A 17,506-nucleotide genomic window follows, 5' to 3' on the forward strand; every position below is an offset into this window, starting at 1 on the left:
GACCGTGGAATTTTGCCATGAACTTGATTAGCTTTCTGGAGTGAACGGAACAAATCACCAACAAATTTATTTACCGTCTTCCATCTCTTCAGCACGTCATGGCACGTTTTTTCCCCCCCTGAAGCTCACGTCGCATCTCTTTACTCTCACGTCTGTTTCAAACACTTCATCAACTACTACAGTCATTAGTGCTTTCTCAAGAAGAGGGCGTTTCCTAGTGAGATTAGTGTGCGCTTATAATTGATATAAACCATTTGGCCCCCCATCTTTTCTTATTCTCAACATATGGTTGTAATATGTAGATGTTGATAGACAGAAAGTCCAGGAAATCCAGTGAAATATGCTTTTAGGAAGCATGCAGGGTACTAGGTGGAGGACAGATGTTAATCTAAGACATTCTGAGGACACAGGTGTGATGGAAACTGTGCAAATGTTGCCTTAAATGTACAGTAGGTAGCGTTACAAAACCAGTGTAAAAACCATGGCAGCAGTGAGGTGTAAAATTTCATAACCCAATTTTTCAAACCTTTGGATCAGCAAATGCCAGATGTCAGGCTGTTCTTGCTTTCGCAGCAGAAGTAGATAAAACATTTTGGTTTGGCTGAATGATGTGATATTTAGTTGGGCTGTGTAAGACTCAGCAGCTCTGTAGGACATTTCTGAATCCGACAGGTTCTTTCAGAGTTCCCGTGAGCCTCAGACAGAGTCAGACTCCTGAGAGCAGAGCATGGACATTAGCTCATATCGCTGAGCTAACCCAGGGCTAAGCTCCAGTCTGGACCTGTTTACCGACAGATAAGGCATAAACAGGAAGATTTATGCAAGGCTTGTCAGAGTGAGAAGAGCAGGACTGAGAAGCAACGACACTCAAGACACTGAGGAAAACGTCATTCTTCTCAAATCAGACTCTGCTCCAATACAGACACTGTTCAGTGGACAGAATCTTTTTAGTCTTTTTGTATCTTTATTGGAAAGATACAGTGCAAAGCTGAGCAGCGTCACTCAATGGGTCATATTCACTACTAATGGCCTACATGCTAAAATGTCTTTTAAACAGGCACATAAATGCATACATTTGTTCTTACCCTTAAATTTAGATGTTTTTGATTTTAATTTTAATTTCTAAATTTGTATACACCCAAACCATCTCCATTTAAGGGCTTTCTGCATAATCACTCCTGAGAACATTTAATGTATTAATTTTCAAAATATTTAAATTAATATATTTTGTATGCTCTGTTTATAAATGAAAATGTTTTTATTATATTTTATATAAAAGAACATGTTATTTAATAATTGTATTATTTAAATTAAAAGCAGAAGTTACCTTTGAGATGCTCTGATGAAAAAGGCTTGTTGGAATAACAAACATAACCATAATCTAATAGTCTGAATTCAGTTTTTTTCTTATTTACCTTGGATTCTGTTTCATAAATATACAGAAATAAGAACTGACTTTTGGGATTGGGATGAGGGTTTACAGCCTGAGGTAACTGCCTCCCGCGGAGAGTTTCTGCTGTTAACACACACCACTAATTATGCTCAATAAAGGTGAGCTGCAGCTTTCAGCACACACTAACCTTACTTTACTGACACTTACCACATCACTCATGAGACACACTTTTGAAAATAAACCTGCCTTTTAATTGCTTTCTGTTTTATTTTTGTTTACAAAAGTCTATGTAAATAAACTAGAAGTTATCTGTGTTTTTACTTACCTCTCACTCTGAAGTTATTATTATTTCAGATATTTTATTTTTGGGGGCCTTCTCAGGTGCAGTATTTAAACTAATCATCTCTCAAATTAAAGCTTTGAAGGCAATCATATAACTTGTACTTTTGATTTCCATACTAAAAGTTAGACACATGTTGTATTATATGCAATAATCGTTTAAAAACATGTGTCCATCTGTATGCTGTCATTGAGTTTGATGGGTTTGGAAGGGATGAAGATGGTTTGGGGTTGGGGGTCGGGGATCTGGCTGAACTCCAGAGTGGGTTTATTGCTTTCATTTTCCCTTTTGGAATTCTTGAGGTTTGAAACTCTTCCCAAAGCTTGGAGCTAATTTAGTTTTAGGTTATCCCTTCTAATTCCTTGAGACTAATTACAGCCCTATTCCTGCAATTAAATCGATAAACTCCTCTGTGTTCAGTTGGGCTTGCCAGAAGAAACCCCTCTCCTCTCCTCTCCTCTCCTCTCCTCTCCTCTCCTCTCCTCTCCTCTCCTCTCCTCTCCTCTCCTCTTTTAGGTTTTTCAAGTAAAATAAATCGACGGCATTTGTACTGTAGCTAGTGTTTATTATTGCATATATAAATTATATAAATTATATTTTCAATTGTCCCTCTATGAAAATTAATGAATAAATAAATCACAATGCAAACAGATCGGAGACACTTTCAATTGAAGTAAATGTGCCCAAAATTTAAAACATATAATATTCACTGTTTCCGTAGTATAGCCACAAAATGTAAACAATATGCATGTTAACATAATGACATTAGTGTGAAATTTTTTAAAAGAAATTAACTATTTCATCATTGCATTAATGTGTTAAATTGATTAAAAGACATGTATTTAAGACATATAAAAGACATATAAAACAATAATTAAAAAAAAAAAAAATTATATTTTATATTTAATTCTGATATCAAAAAATCCTGGAAAAATTCAGGGTTTCCAAAAAAAAAAAAAAAAAAAAAAGAGAAATGAATAAAATAATCAAATCAAATAGAAAAGCAGCACATAAGAAATAAAATAATATTCATGAAAATTCAGCTTTGCCATCACATGAATTTTAAAATGTATAATTATTTAAAAAAAATTAAATAATAAAAAATATATCAAATAAAATTCTAATAATAAAACAAAAAGTTTTATTAAAAATAAATAAATATATAAATTAAATTCTAATAATAAAAAATAATGTGTTGAAATTATGTTGTTTTTATTATAATCAACATTAGGCCACAAATGCTATTGAACGAACTTTATGTATTGAACCCTAAATATTCCTTTAACAGTAAAACTGCACAGTTCAACACACTGTCTACAGTACAGAGGAACCCTAAAAATAACCTTCAACCGAGTCCTAAATTCTTCAACGGCCTCATGCTTTTTTTTTTTTTTTTTTTTGAAATTTATCACTTCTGGCAAGGATGGGGCGTTTGCCTGGGGAGCCATCCAGAGGTCGAGCAGATGTTCCTCCTGGTACTGGGTCATGCACCGGGACAGATCTCAGCTCCTTCAGCACATCATATACCTCTCTTTATCTCTCCCTCTCCCTTACTACACCTCTTCTGTCTGTCACCGCACAACAGTACACAAGTCCCTGGCTGTAATTCTTGTCTGGCTCTCTGCGCAGCTCGTATGGGGTCCATCAAAGCTGTGGTGTGATATAATGATTTAATTGGGTTTGCCAGCACGGGGCCGGCTGAGCGCAGAAAGTACACCTTTGGGAGAATGAGAGAGAGAGAGAGAGAAATGAGTGGTAAAAAAACCTCACAAGCATGGAAATGTAATGAGTATGGGCTGTCTAGACCGTGTGCTTGGCTGTGTGGAGCTGTACGGCGAGTTTTTCAACATATGTGAATGTTTATCTCTCTGAAATGGAGCATGTGGACCCAAGGTCCGTTCGGAGCCAAAAGGGAGGACTTTCGGAGCAAAGCACGCCCTAGTCAAGCAAGACGACATGCAGAGAAACTCACAACACAATGCTTCATACATTATAAAAGCATATGCACAACTATTAAATAAAACTTAAACACACACCTTTTTTTTTTACCTACCTCTTACCCTACTTTGATCTTTTGCCCACATTAAACTTTCTGTAATTGCTATAATTTGCATCTCATTCTTTAAACATAGCATTTGAAGGAAATCAAGCACGTAACACATAGTTAGAGTATCCTGGATGAAAGGTTAGCTGGCAGAAGTACACAGCAGTGCTTATGCTGACAGGACTCCTCAGTCATGAGCTGCTATGACAGCTGTGAAGTGTACATACTGTGTTATTCTTCCTGTACACTACTACACTAACACTGCTCTCACTTGCTCTCTGTCGAACTATGTTTACATGTAGAATAATGATCTTTTTATAATCAAAATGATAGCTCAAATACAACGAAAAGTACTAAAATGAAAACAGTTGAAAAAGTAAACTAAACTCTGTCTAAAATGAATGCATGTTTGGAAGGTGCATATTTTTAATGATTAGTTATGCTGAAGAATAATCTGCATGTTAACCTTTAAATTGAACTGTTTTCACCTTGCATACATACTGTACATAGTGCAGTGTTTTTATACGTATCAAAAATCTAATTCTTGAAAAGTTACTATTGGTTTTCTCGTGACTAACTTCTTTAGTCAGCTGGTTGCATTTCCCAGCCTAAATGCTGCTCTTCGCATGCACAAAAATTGTTTTCGTAATACATGTGATGCACATCTGTAGATATAAACAGTGTGTTTGCAATCTGCAGTCAGATTTCATTTATTCACATGGACAAAAGGTCTGCATGTAAACAATCACTGTCTGCTATACATTAAGCTCATATTTGGAATGTAATACCAGTATACTTTAACTAATGAATAGGATTGAATGAATATAAAAAAAATGGAAAATGGAAATGAATGAGTGCATTTTGCGATAGTGTTTTGTGCAGCGTTATCAATGTGTATACTGCATATTTTGGCAAATGTCTAGTATTCTGTGCACATTTGCAGAGTCTAAATGCTGCATACTGCTTGACATGAAGTATTTGATCCCCTTAAAGTCTGACTTTGATGGTGTGCATGTGTGAAAGCGTGTACATATGTTGTCTATAAGGCTAATCTCAGCCGTGTGCCGTCCATCCAAAGAACCTCCTGCCCGTCTCCTCTGATGCACAGCAGTGTGTTATATAAACAGTGGAAAGCAGACACCTTATTGTGTAAGAGGACCATGTGTGAAAATATAAAGCACACATTCAAAGACGGCTTCAAAAAACCATCAGGGCAGAGTGTTAAAGATGTGTTTTGGCAAAGATCGCTTGGAAGGTTTCATTTTGGAAAGGCCTGTTGTGATACTCTTTTTCCTTTCCTCTCATAATCTATAGTTTTGCCCTTAAATTTTATTACTTCAGACCTTCTCGCTGTAAAATGGGATGTGCATATCAATACAGCTTTGAGTTTTATGGGCCTGTCTTCATCAACAGAGGGATCTTTGTCTCTTGAACTGTCAAGGGGGAAAACACTCCACAATTTAACAAAAGGGGTTTGTATTGTACGTTAGGGTGGCTCAGGCAGCAAAAACCTGACATTTCTTCTTTGTAAAACAATTGTTAAACATTTCCATTACTAATTCAGAAGCTACTGTGTCAAAGTGAACTGGCAAATATTAAAGCTGGAACTACTACATAGCTGTTTAGTTATTGAAAATTGATCAATCAACCAATCATCGCTGTTGTAGAAAATGTGTTAACGGCTTTATTTTGTTGAATTCTTAGGTTGCAGAGGGATCTGAAGTGCACTTTGAGGCAGGAAATTTCTCTGAGTCGTGTGAGGTGAAGGTGGAAAATCTTCCTCATGGCAATGAGCACCTGCTTTCTTGGGCCCATCAACGCTATCGTGCAGTTACCTCTTTTAGCGAGCTCAAGATGGCCCATGACGTCTACATCAAGGTTGGAGAGGGTATGTAAATATGAGCACACACATTTTATAATTCCCTTTTTAGGTACCTGTTGCTCAAAGCGTTTTTATAATAATTATTAATATACTTCTGAGTGCATGACAAAGGTTCAAATCAGTATTTTGGTCTTTTTTGTAAAAAAAAAAAACAAACAACAACAACAACAACCAAAAAACATAGTAATATAATAAGACTTTACAGTGACTATATCTTGAATTTTTTTTTCTTATCACAACAAATTTCTTATATTTATATATAAAAAAATTATTAAGAAAAATAAACTTAAATAAATATATATATATATATATAAAAAAAAAACGTAATTCAAGATGTAAAAATAAATAAGAAAAATAAACGTAATTCAAGATGTAAAAATAAACTTAATTGATTTTTATTCTATTAGAATTTGATATATAATGATAATATAATATGAAACAAGATTTTATATATGTATAATAGTGCTGTCAAACAATAAATCGTGATTAATCACATCCAAAATACGTTTTTGTTTACATAACATATATGAGTGTACTGTTTATATGTCTTATGTATATATAAATACACACATGCATGTAACTTCAGTATGTTTATATATTAAAAATATTTATATATAATATAAATTATATGAATATAAATATATACATGTAAATATATTTAAATATTTTCAAAATGTATACTGTATGTGTGTGTATTTATATATTCTTAATAAAAAAAAAAAACAAACACAAAAATACAATAATAAAAAAAACTAATATTCTCTATCATAAAAATCATGATTAATCATTGACAGCACTAATATAAAATATTTATTTGCTCTTTCATAAATGTTTGTTGTGCCAAAGACAGTTTTCCACTTGGTAGACAATAACATTTCTAAAGTAATTAGTACATTTATTTTGCTTTAAGGATGTTTTTATTTGACAATCAAACTGATTACTCCAAATCAAATACTGATTAAGAAAATTATTTGTGTTTTTAGCTCATGGCCCAGCACGTTAATTCACTCTCAATGGTGCCTATTGACTGTGTTTAGTAACCAAACCCATGGGTAATAACACAAATACCAAAGAAGCCACCTCAAGTCATTCTGATTTCCACTGGGCAACATTCAGTTTCATTTAAAAACAACATGGCAAAATCTGTGGGCTTTTTAAATGGCAGATTTTCTCTCTGCCTCTCATTTGTATCAGTTGATTTGCTTGCGTGTCACTCCCTTCTCTTCTGTTAGACTCATAAGCAACCGAGTGATGGAGAATTGATGGAAAGGCCAAGTAAACATACGGGAAGAGTTTCAGGCAAAAACTCTTGACTGCCAGCTTGTGCGTACGGGCCCTTTGCCAAACCTGAAACCTTTCACAACAGTCCTTTTAAAAAGAGAAGGATGAGGAGGAATAGCAGACTGAGAGGAAAAAGGGAATGTGCAAAGGGAAAGTTTGGCAGAGGAGGTATAGAACAAGCACAAAAGAAAATAGAGCCCAAAACAGAAAGTCCAAATTTATAGCAGTACCAGGAAGCCCTGCAAGATGGCAAAGTATCTTAGCCATCTGCCCTGATGACATGAGCTGTAGGGGGGGTACTGGCTTATTCTCAAAGGAAACGGTTTGGGGGAATTTAACTTGAAACCGTCTGTTGGACTTCAGACATGGCTGCCACATTCATATAGATTTTGTTGTTTACTTGTTGAGGGCATGAAAGAGAGAAAGTAGAAACAGATTCTTGCAAAATACGCGCCATTAGCGCAGGGAGCCGCAGGACTTGTTTGAAGAAAGAAAAAAAGGACAGATCCGGCTGTGTGTTTCACCCAGGGCTCCATCGTGTTTCCCCCGCTGAGTTCTAAGACCAAACCAGCTACACGTCTGACTTCAGCATCTCTCTGCTGTCAGGTTGCCCGGTTAAACTGCTGGTGCTCATTTTTCAGTCCGTAAAAGAACATAAGATTCAAGTACTAGAAGGAAGTAATGACTGCATCATTCAAAGTACACTTTCCAGTCTCTGAGCCTGTTTCGGTCAGGCCCGTAAAACATTTGGCCCCGTGACATTTTGAGTTTGTGGTTTGGCAGCGACTCAAAAGGCTGTGTTTACCTCTACAGGAGAGTTCTGGCCTTCTACTCTATCTCTACCCTTTGTAGCTCGGCATGAGAGCGGACATGCTTCCGATCTGTTTGCTGCAGAGAAGAGGCAACCTTCTTTCCCCCAGTACCTCAAAGAGCCAGGAAGAGCCGAGAGTATGAGATGCCAGCCTTTTCATGATGAGTTCACACTCAACAACCTTGCGCTTTGTCCAAAAGCGTAATGGCCAAATAAGGAAGCATCTGTCTTCTGTTTCTCTGGGGCAAAGAGAAGAGCCATTATCTCTTTTGTGCAGGAGCAAAGAAAACAGTGTTCAAGAGCGGAGAGGATTTTATTTATTTATTTATTTTTCAGGGAATAGTTTATTTTTTGCAGGGAACTATTTTTTATTTTCTGCAACTGGACAAGTCAGTCAGAGTACTGTGTTTTCACTGATTAATAAGAATTTATAAGGGATTAATATGCCAATATTTGGCCATTTGTGAGAATGTCGTTATCGTTGTTTTAATTAAATGTTGAAAAATGTCTATTTACAGTTAATTTTTGGATCAAAAGTTTTGAATCAGTAAGATTTGAATTTATTTATTTGTTTGGATGTTTGAAAGAAATTAAAACTTTTATTCAGAAAGGATGCTTTGAACTGATTAAAAGTGACCGTAAGAATTTTTTTATTTTTTTATTTTTTTTATAAATGTATTTTCTATTTAAAATAAATGCTGTTCTTTTGGATTTTTTTTAAATAATTTTTCTTAAAACAATAATACATTAATAATAAAATAGAAAACTATTTACATTTTACAAAATGTTAGAAAACATTTTAAATTGTAATAATATTTCACAGTATATTTTTAGCATTTAAAAAATTCCTACCGCTCCCCAAACCTTTGAACAGTATTGTTTATATTCTGACATGATATTGGCATTTGGCCAACCTGCTTTTACGGTATGGGCATCACCAGTGGTCATTGAAATTAGTTTGACCACTACGAAAAAAGCAACAAACTCTGTTTCCATTCCTGCTCTTGTGCTGTGGTCTGGCACACAGCAGATACAGACAAGCCAAGTGATACAAACAGTGAAATGTTCCAGTGCTATTATACTAAATATAAGATTATAGGACTGTAACTAACTGTTGGTGAATGTGGTGAATGTGTCAAACATGTCTGTGTCCTCCAAATCTCTAGCCCTTAGCCTAAATGTATCTCATATTTGTTTCAGACCCCGTCTTCTCCGAAACATGTAAGATCGATAACAAGTTCCTGTCTCTAAACTACCTGGCAAGCTACATCCAGCCCCAGCCATCCACAGGGTGTGTTCTCTCAGGTCCTGATCATGACCAGGAGGTCCACATCATTGAGCTCCAGGCACCAAACTCCAGCAGGTGAGGAGAAGACTGTTGAACAGCATTCCTTTTTGTTCTCCTGTGTAACAAAAATATCCAAACATTGTTATTATTTTTTTTTTCTTTTCTTAAATCTTATGTCAGGAATTAAACTAAGAAGTTTCTGTAATACGGCTCCTGCAGAGTAAAGTGTAAATGAGTAAACGTTCAGGTTATTCTTAAAAGTTTATACTCATTTTGGATGCTTAGAAGTTGTAATTACAACAACAATTTGAAACTCAAGTAAAATCGCTGTCTTTTGCACTTTCATATTTAGTTTGCATTAAATACAATTAATGTACACTACCATTCAAAAATTTGTCCTGAATTTGTATCCTGAAAAAAATTGGTGAAAAATTCAGCTTTGCCATCACAGAAATGAATAACATTTTCGAAACCAGTTATTTTCAATTGTAATCATATTTCACAATATTACTGTTTTTATTGCATTTTTGATCAGGTAAAATGCAGCATAAGAGACATCTTTCAAAAACATGAACAAAAATCTTACTAACCCCTAACTTTTGAATGGTAGCATATATGATTTAATCTGCTGTTGAAAGACACCTGAAGGCCTTTCCAGACATCCATTTCACATAAAAGAAGTACATACTATGAATAAATGTGTTTCTGTGTTTAGTGTACCATGTTGTGTGTATGTGTGCGCTCATGGGTGGGTGTGTTAGCTTTCTTGTGTAAATGTGCATGCATGTCGCTTTGTATTTGTCATTTTAGGTTGTCATTGTGTTTCCTGAAAAGTTTATTTGGAAATAGGAAATAAACTAGGGAACTAGAATATTATTAATTTTGGAAAACTATGCTGGGTAGAACTCTCTCTGTCCCGCCAATATCACTCATTATTGCCTAATAGTGACTCAAAAATGAAAAACAGATCTAAAGATATGCAAGCATCATGATGGATCCCAGCACTGTGTTATGTGGTCTGTTTCACATGTGTCCAGCTTTGTTTTCTAGGAAGCGTTCCAGATTTTTAATCAATTGGCGAGACACAGAAAACATGTTAAAACTGAAGATGAATTTTTCCAAGATTCTTATGGCCTTCCTTCCATTCCCACTCTCTCTCTCTCTTTCTTTCTCTCCGAGTAGTGCATTCCAGGTGGACGTGATTGTGGATTTAAGGCCGCTGGATGGTGACGCCCCGCTCCATCGTGACGTTGTGTTGCTTCTGAAATGTGAGAAGTCAGTGAATTGGGTAATCAAAGCCCACAGCGTCATCGGCAAACTGGACATTGTGGTATGATTTCGCAATTATTGGTTCCATGCAAAATATGTAATGTAAATGCAAAGACAGCAAATCCCTCATGACTATTTTTTTCCATTGTTGTTTTACATACTAATTTATAATGTTTAGATGAAGTTTAAGACAAATATACTGATTAAAGATTGCATTTTATGCAAATAATTTTTAGCAGGATTGTTTTTATAAAATTACACATTGTTATAAAAGTCCAACTGTATTGTTGAACAAATTAAGAAAAGGATCAGATAAATAATACTGTTATATGTAGATTTTTCTTTATGTTTTTGAAAGAACATTCTTATTTTCAACAAGGCTTTCTTGTTATTATCACATTCGAATATGGCTTAATGAAGTCGGAAAACCACAATTTAGTTTCTTTTTTCAGGGTTGTAACATTATGTCTTTACTATCAAAAAAATCAATACTTTTTTTTTAATAGTTAGTAAGTAAACTATATATTTTTTATTTTCTCTGTGTCAAAAGAATGAGCAAAAGATAGCAAGTTGATCCAATGACTGTTAGAAGATCTGGAGGCCTGTCATGAAATGGAGTAATAACAGAAGTAGGAGTGTAGTGAGTTTTTTTTTTTTTTTTTTTTTTTTTTTTTTTTTTTTTTTTTTTTTTTTTTTTTTTTTTTTTTTTTTTTTTTTTTCTTTCTCAGCCAGAGCCTTTGGAGTGTTTTTATTGTAGTATTGGCCTGGCACTTCAGAATATGAATTATGGGAGCGTCTGGCTGCTGGTTTCAGATAGCGCAGCACAAGACCGCTGAAACTGTCACTGCACTGCTCTTGGAAAGCCACTGCGCACACTGTGTAATTTAATGCTAAATATTTGTGCGTTTTTAAGTGCTGCTTACCAGAAAAAATCTGCAGTGTCATTATGACAAGTCACATTACTTTTAAGAGTTTTAAGGTGTTTATATGATAACTTATGGATGTGTTTCTGAGCCGGAAAAGAGTAATGTACAAGTAAAGTGTGATTCTTTCACATACTGATCTCTCATTGAATATACAAAGACAGAAACCAAAACAGTACAGTAGACAACAGCAGTTTTATATAAGAATGTTTATATTTTTAAATGGCAGCAATTCAGAGACATGCTCCAAGACTCAATAGTTAACACAGAATTTCGGAATTAAACTATTGGGGTGCAGTGTTCCCACATTATGCTATGGTAGTGTGGATTGGCAGTCAAAGAGTCATGAAGTTCATTAGAGAATTTTTATGTGAATGTCTAAGGTAGTGTGAAAAGCATCTGTCTCCGTGAATTTGTTTGATTGAACATGTCTGTGTCCAAGTGAATCAGTTACAGTGTTTTAGAGCATGGGAGAATGTAAGTTATGCATGTGATACGATCCACAGCCTTGTAAAATCAAAGCCCTGCTACTGTTGGCAGATTGGCTCAAACTCATTGTCCAGCCTGGTGAGGCATTTGTGGGAAACATGGCTGGGAATGAGGACTATCTGCCCTTCACACCCAACAGAGAACAAAGAGAAGCTAACGTATCATTCCTATGTAATTTGATGCATATCAAACCATAATCAAATTGAACCTGGTAAATTGGTCATAGATTAACAGCAGCATGACTCACTTTGTCGAAACTACAGATGGTCCAAAAGTTTTGCAATAAAGACCAATGTCATGTGATTTGAAAAAAAAAAATGTAATTGCATCGATATGACAATGAATGAATATTTTAATGTTGCATACTTTTAACTATAAGCTCAGACATATGCATCCAAGTACATTGTGTTCATTCATTTTTTTATTTAATGTTGGAAACAGAATTATTGACAGCTTGAATATTTTTATCCATTTTCTAGGATTTTAACCTTAGGAAAAATCAAGCCAAATTCTTTTTGAAAAATACATTTTCAGTTTTTTTTCCCCTTTTAATATTAAATCAAAATATTCAACATAAAAAAAGGAATTAGGAATTAGTTCTGATGGTAAATTTACACTGAAAATGTAAGCATTGTTTGGCATTTAAACACTGATGTCTTACCATTCTTGCAATTTGATTTAAAACATGCATTATTTTGCAATTCCTTTTCTGGCCAACATTTCTTTAATTCCATTTGGGGCTTAGCGAATGTTAATTTGGACCATAAGATAAGGTATTAGATCAAAATATGTTAATGAAAACAAGAACAACTTTGGCTTATTGTTTAAGAGTTGTGAAATGTGTCTCAGAAAAAATAATTTGGAGTTGAACTGGACTCAAAGAACGAACTCTTCTGACTGTATTCCTTTATGTTTCTGCATGTGAAGTGAATGTGTGTTATTTTGTTTTTCCCCTCTGTCCTTCTCAAACGTCAGATACTGTCAGCCTGAGTGAAGACACAGAAAAGCTGATGCAGGTGTCAAAGACGGTGAAACAGAAGCTGCCCGCAGGATCTCAGGCTCTCATCCAGTGGGCAGAGGAAAATGGATTCAAACCCGTCACTTCCTACACCAACACCCCTGTTGCCAACCACTTCAAATTGCGCCTCAGAGAACAAGGCAAGAGCAGTAACTGAAGATATGAAAAGTATAAACTTAAAATGGTTACATTACGCTAAATTAGTAAATATGTCTTAATTATAAATAAACCTAATGAATTGAATGCACTGCAAAAAATGATTTCAATACACACACTAAACATCCTCAAAACAAGATACATTTATTTCAGAAGTGACCTTTTTTATATACTGTACATTAAAATGCTAGTGTTAAAACAACTGCAAAATGCTTAATAAAAAAAAAAAAAAATCTTATAGACATAGGTCTTTTTTTTTTTAAATCATTAATATGTTGTTTTTTATATGGTGGTATTTTTGTACTGGAAAACAAGATAAGAATACTCAAGTCACTGAAGAAAAAAAATCAGCATTGCTAAAAATAACTATACAATTCACAACCTAATGTGAGCTGGTTATTACTGTATTTGCTTTGTGTGTGATTTCCTTGCATTTGCATTTACAATAAGCTGTGAGTCAGATTGATGTTTCAGTCTCAACTGCTGTCACTTCCAGATCTAGGGATCATGGATCAGGGAATGTTCCCACCAGAGTTGTCCATTCTCTTTAACACCAACCCACTTCCTAAGCCCAGCGCCCGGGATCCCTCTGCACGGAACAGATTCCCGTTTCCCTTCCTTCCATCCGCTGGCCAGGGCCTGTCATTCCCACCTCTGACCCCGTCTATGGAGGAGCACGATCATCAGGCTGGGGGTCCCGAGGAGCAGCAGGGGCTTTCGAATGTAGGATTCAATGTGCAGTGTGAGAAGAACAAAATGGTTGTCAGCATCAACAAGGAAACTCTACAGGTAACAGGAAACATAACCTACGCACAAATATTGAGATGTAAGAATGAGTATTGCAGAGTAACTAACTAAAAGTAGTGAGACTACTACTTAAATTTTTCATTAGCTTACAGATTTTTTTTTTGTTGTAACAATCCCAAGATCTGATCAGTTTAATGCATTTGTGCTAAATTAACATATAAATTTTTTAAAAAGCAAGCAAACAAAAACAAACCCTTGAACCTAAAATTCTGAAGGCTGTATTTGAATATTTAAACACTTTTGATGCATTTATATTCCTTTGTTCCTTTATTAGTAGAGTACTACTGTACTTGTTTAAACTTGTAGATTAAGTGTTATTAAACTACTATAGATAAGCTATAGTTTCAAAGTAGCTTCTCTAACACTGGTAAGAACAATATAAAAAGGTTAAAGAAGTGCAGAAATGGTGCGTGAGAGACACTTTGTTTTTCCATCTAGCTGATGCAGTGTCAAAATTCCCAGAATGTGTGGGCCGTATGCAATGATGTCAGAAACCAAAGAGTGGTGTACTAGACCACTTCAGAGGAAGAGAAAACCCTCATTCTACAATCAAAATGGTTTTGAGCAGAGTTAGGCCAGCTTGCAAGTCTTCTTTGTCACTGTCAGAAACTGAAACACGCAATGGTTTTCAGATTTACACAGCAATACCTTGAGGACTGATAAAATATATTGTTTGATATGTTGTCAAAGGTTGAGATTTTTTCCTTTGAATTAATGTTTTCTAATGTCCTCTCGCCAATGGGTTTGGGAAAACCCAATATCACTCTTCAGGACTCCCAATGCAAAGCAACCTCCAACAACACACACTATATACTGGAGACGCCCCTGTCTGGCTGCCAAACCACCAAAATTCCCTCCCAGCCCAGCCCAGTGGTCCTTTATATCAATTCAGTGAGTACTAAAGCAAATATACAATCAATAGTATCTGACTGTGAAATTGTCCTTGTTTGCGTTGCTTTGTCTGATGCATGCGGGTATTCAGGGTCAATGTTCCCTCCAACACTCTGTTTTCTCTGTTTATTGGTCCTGTAAGTGTGTTTTCACCCAAAAGGGATGATTCACATCCACACTGATCTTCTGTGATAATTCCTAACAACGCATTTAGCCTTGAACCCATTAAAAAAACTGGGCGACCTCCCAAATATTTATCCTTTACTGTGAACTCTAAACCTCAAGGGCAATTAAAACGATGTGACCCGTATGGTCAGAACACAGTACTGGCTCACAGAGAAAAATCCAGAAAGCATCAAAGGAGGTTGTTTTTGCAATGACAATCCTATGACAAATTGACAAGTCTTGTGTGAATCAATGTCACCTCCATTAGACAATGTACACTCTTTAGGACTCTTTCACCTTTGAACCCACAAACTCTTCTGAGCCAAAAAAGGAAGTGTGATTCTCATAATTTAATGTGAATGGATTGCCATATTTTTTCCGATGAGAAGAACTGCGATGGGTTTTTTTTGTTCATCTGCCTTGGGAGTCGCATTGCTGAAATTGTGCATTCCCATGTATTAAATCCAGCTTTCTCATCTGTTTTGGGAGACCTTTGGCAAGGATGCATTTCGATTATCTTTGACTGTATCTGTGCTAAGCAACAGAGTGAAACAATGTCATTTCGAAGGAGAGTTTTATAGAGGAAATTGTACAATTGTTAGGAAATTGTTGGGTTTATGTTGACTTATTATTGAGAAGTCATGAACTAAGTGTGTCTTTGATTGACAGATTGTTATTAGCCAATCAGAACAGAAGGATGGAAGCGGCTGGCCCTTTGAATATGAAGATCTGGAGTCAGGAGATGTTGTAATGCCAGGAGATCCGGATGTGACAGAAAGAATTTCACCTGAAAACGAACATCGTGCGACTATCTTGGTATGATATTTACATGTCATGTAGTATACATAAATGGTACTTCAAGATTAGTTCACCCAAAAACTTAATATAAAAAATGAAGACATTTTTTGAGTCTTTTTTTCTCCTACTGCGTTTATGTGATGAAAAAATAAGTCAAATTAACTAAAGTTAGTCATTTTCCATGCATATTAATATTTTTCAACTCTCTGTTTCTCTGTCCTTAGTTTAACTGCACATACCGTAAAAACCAGGACACCCCAGTTGACAGTGATATCCCTTCTGATGATTTCACTGTAGAATCTCTAGGCAATGTTACCTTCAACATGGAACTGTATAACAATCCGTTTCACTACCCAAGCACTCAGTCCTTCCTCACCATCACTGAGAACAGGCCCATCTATGTGGAGGTAAGCATATATATATTCATATACAGGGACGTGCAGAGAGTTCCTCAGGGGCAGGGGCTCAGATGTAAAAAAGGGGCAATGTAAAAATAAATAAATAAATAAATAAATTATTGGTCCAAAGTTTGGATGCATTACTATTTTATATTTTTGCAAGAAGTCACTTATGGTCATCAAGCCTGCATTTATTTGATCAAAATTTTAATCTACATTAAAATAAATTTTATGCGATGCTGATTTAAGCTATTATCAGTTTTGGAAACCTGTGATACCTTTTCAGGATTCTTTGATAAATTAAAAAAAAGAAAGAAAAAAAAGAACAGTATTTATTTAAAATAGAACTTTTATAACAATTTACACTACCGTTCAAAAGCTTGAGGTCAGTATTTAAAAAAAATAAAATTGTTTTTATTCATCAAGGATATCACTGATAGAACAGAGATAGAAGAGAAAAAAATTATATTTTTTAGAAAACATCTGTATTTTAAATAAATGCTGTACTTTTTAACTTTTCATTTATCAGTGAACCCCAAAAAAGTATTACAGGTTACAAAAAAAAAATAAAAATAAAATAAACATCACAACTCTTTCCAATATTGATAATAAATCAGCATATTAGACTGATTTCTGAAGGATCATGCACTGAAGACTGGAGTAATGATGCTGAAATTTTAACTTTGCATCACATAAATAAATAATATTTTAAAGAATATTAAAACAGAAAACATTATTTTAAATTGTAATAACATTTCACAATATTACAATTTTTTTCTGTATTTTTGATCAAATAAATGCAGGTTTTATGAGCATAAGACACTTTCATAATGCTGCATAATTATCAAAAATGGTAATATAAAAAAGTCTGTTCACGTCACCATTTCGCCAACCTACACTTCACATAACAGGCCCATAGGTGGCACTTGGGGTTCATTAACTATGATAGTTTCGTGAAATAGTAAACGTACCATACATAAATATAAGTGAATTGAATACTGATTATTACCATTATTGCGACTTTTGGCGCTGCACGGTTTTGTGCAGTGCTTTTGTAGTCATTTGGCATCCATTTTCTCAGCGATGTAATTTGATTTATAAAATGAGACAAACCGCAGATCCAGATCGCTCCACAAATGTAAGCTCGTCTGTCCATGTAATTTTCAACTGATTTATGAATAAGAACGCAAAATGAAAGCTCCACTTCTCATTATTGTCCAATTAAATTTTAACTTATTGTGCCAGATGTGGTTAGTGTAGCCTATTATACATGACAAATGGGCAATGATGAATTATGTAATATTCTAAATAATCAAATCGACACACTATAGCTTTGATTATGGATGAAAAAAGTTTAAAATATTGTTAAGTTTATTTTTTCCTTCCGGCGACCCAATAGGCACATAGAAGGCTTCCGAACAGATTGTGGAATTTCAGGCATAAGCATAGCAACAGATTGACAGATATGTAAAAAATAAACAGGATTTTTCCGACTTTTGAACAATTACTTGCTGTTTTGTACACATTGTCATGTTTATTTTCAAATGCATTTT

General features: G+C 35.0%; 1 protein-coding gene across 1 annotated transcript in view; it reads left to right on the forward strand.

Annotated features, from left to right (window-relative positions):
- The window catches only part of LOC109092049 (transforming growth factor beta receptor type 3-like), a 106,180-nt gene that overhangs the window by 72,432 nt on the left and 16,242 nt on the right, over positions 1-17,506 (forward strand). The window contains exons 5-12 of the mRNA XM_042725794.1: positions 5,482-5,665; positions 8,952-9,114; positions 10,222-10,369; positions 12,689-12,878; positions 13,391-13,684; positions 14,438-14,592; positions 15,427-15,573; positions 15,780-15,962. Coding sequence (XP_042581728.1) covers positions 5,482-5,665; positions 8,952-9,114; positions 10,222-10,369; positions 12,689-12,878; positions 13,391-13,684; positions 14,438-14,592; positions 15,427-15,573; positions 15,780-15,962 — 1,464 coding nt within the window. The remainder of the gene's footprint in view (positions 1-5,481; positions 5,666-8,951; positions 9,115-10,221; positions 10,370-12,688; positions 12,879-13,390; positions 13,685-14,437; positions 14,593-15,426; positions 15,574-15,779; positions 15,963-17,506) is intronic.

Source organism: Cyprinus carpio, chromosome B6 (assembly GCF_018340385.1).
Source record: "Cyprinus carpio isolate SPL01 chromosome B6, ASM1834038v1, whole genome shotgun sequence".
Lineage (NCBI taxonomy): Eukaryota > Metazoa > Chordata > Actinopteri > Cypriniformes > Cyprinidae > Cyprinus > Cyprinus carpio.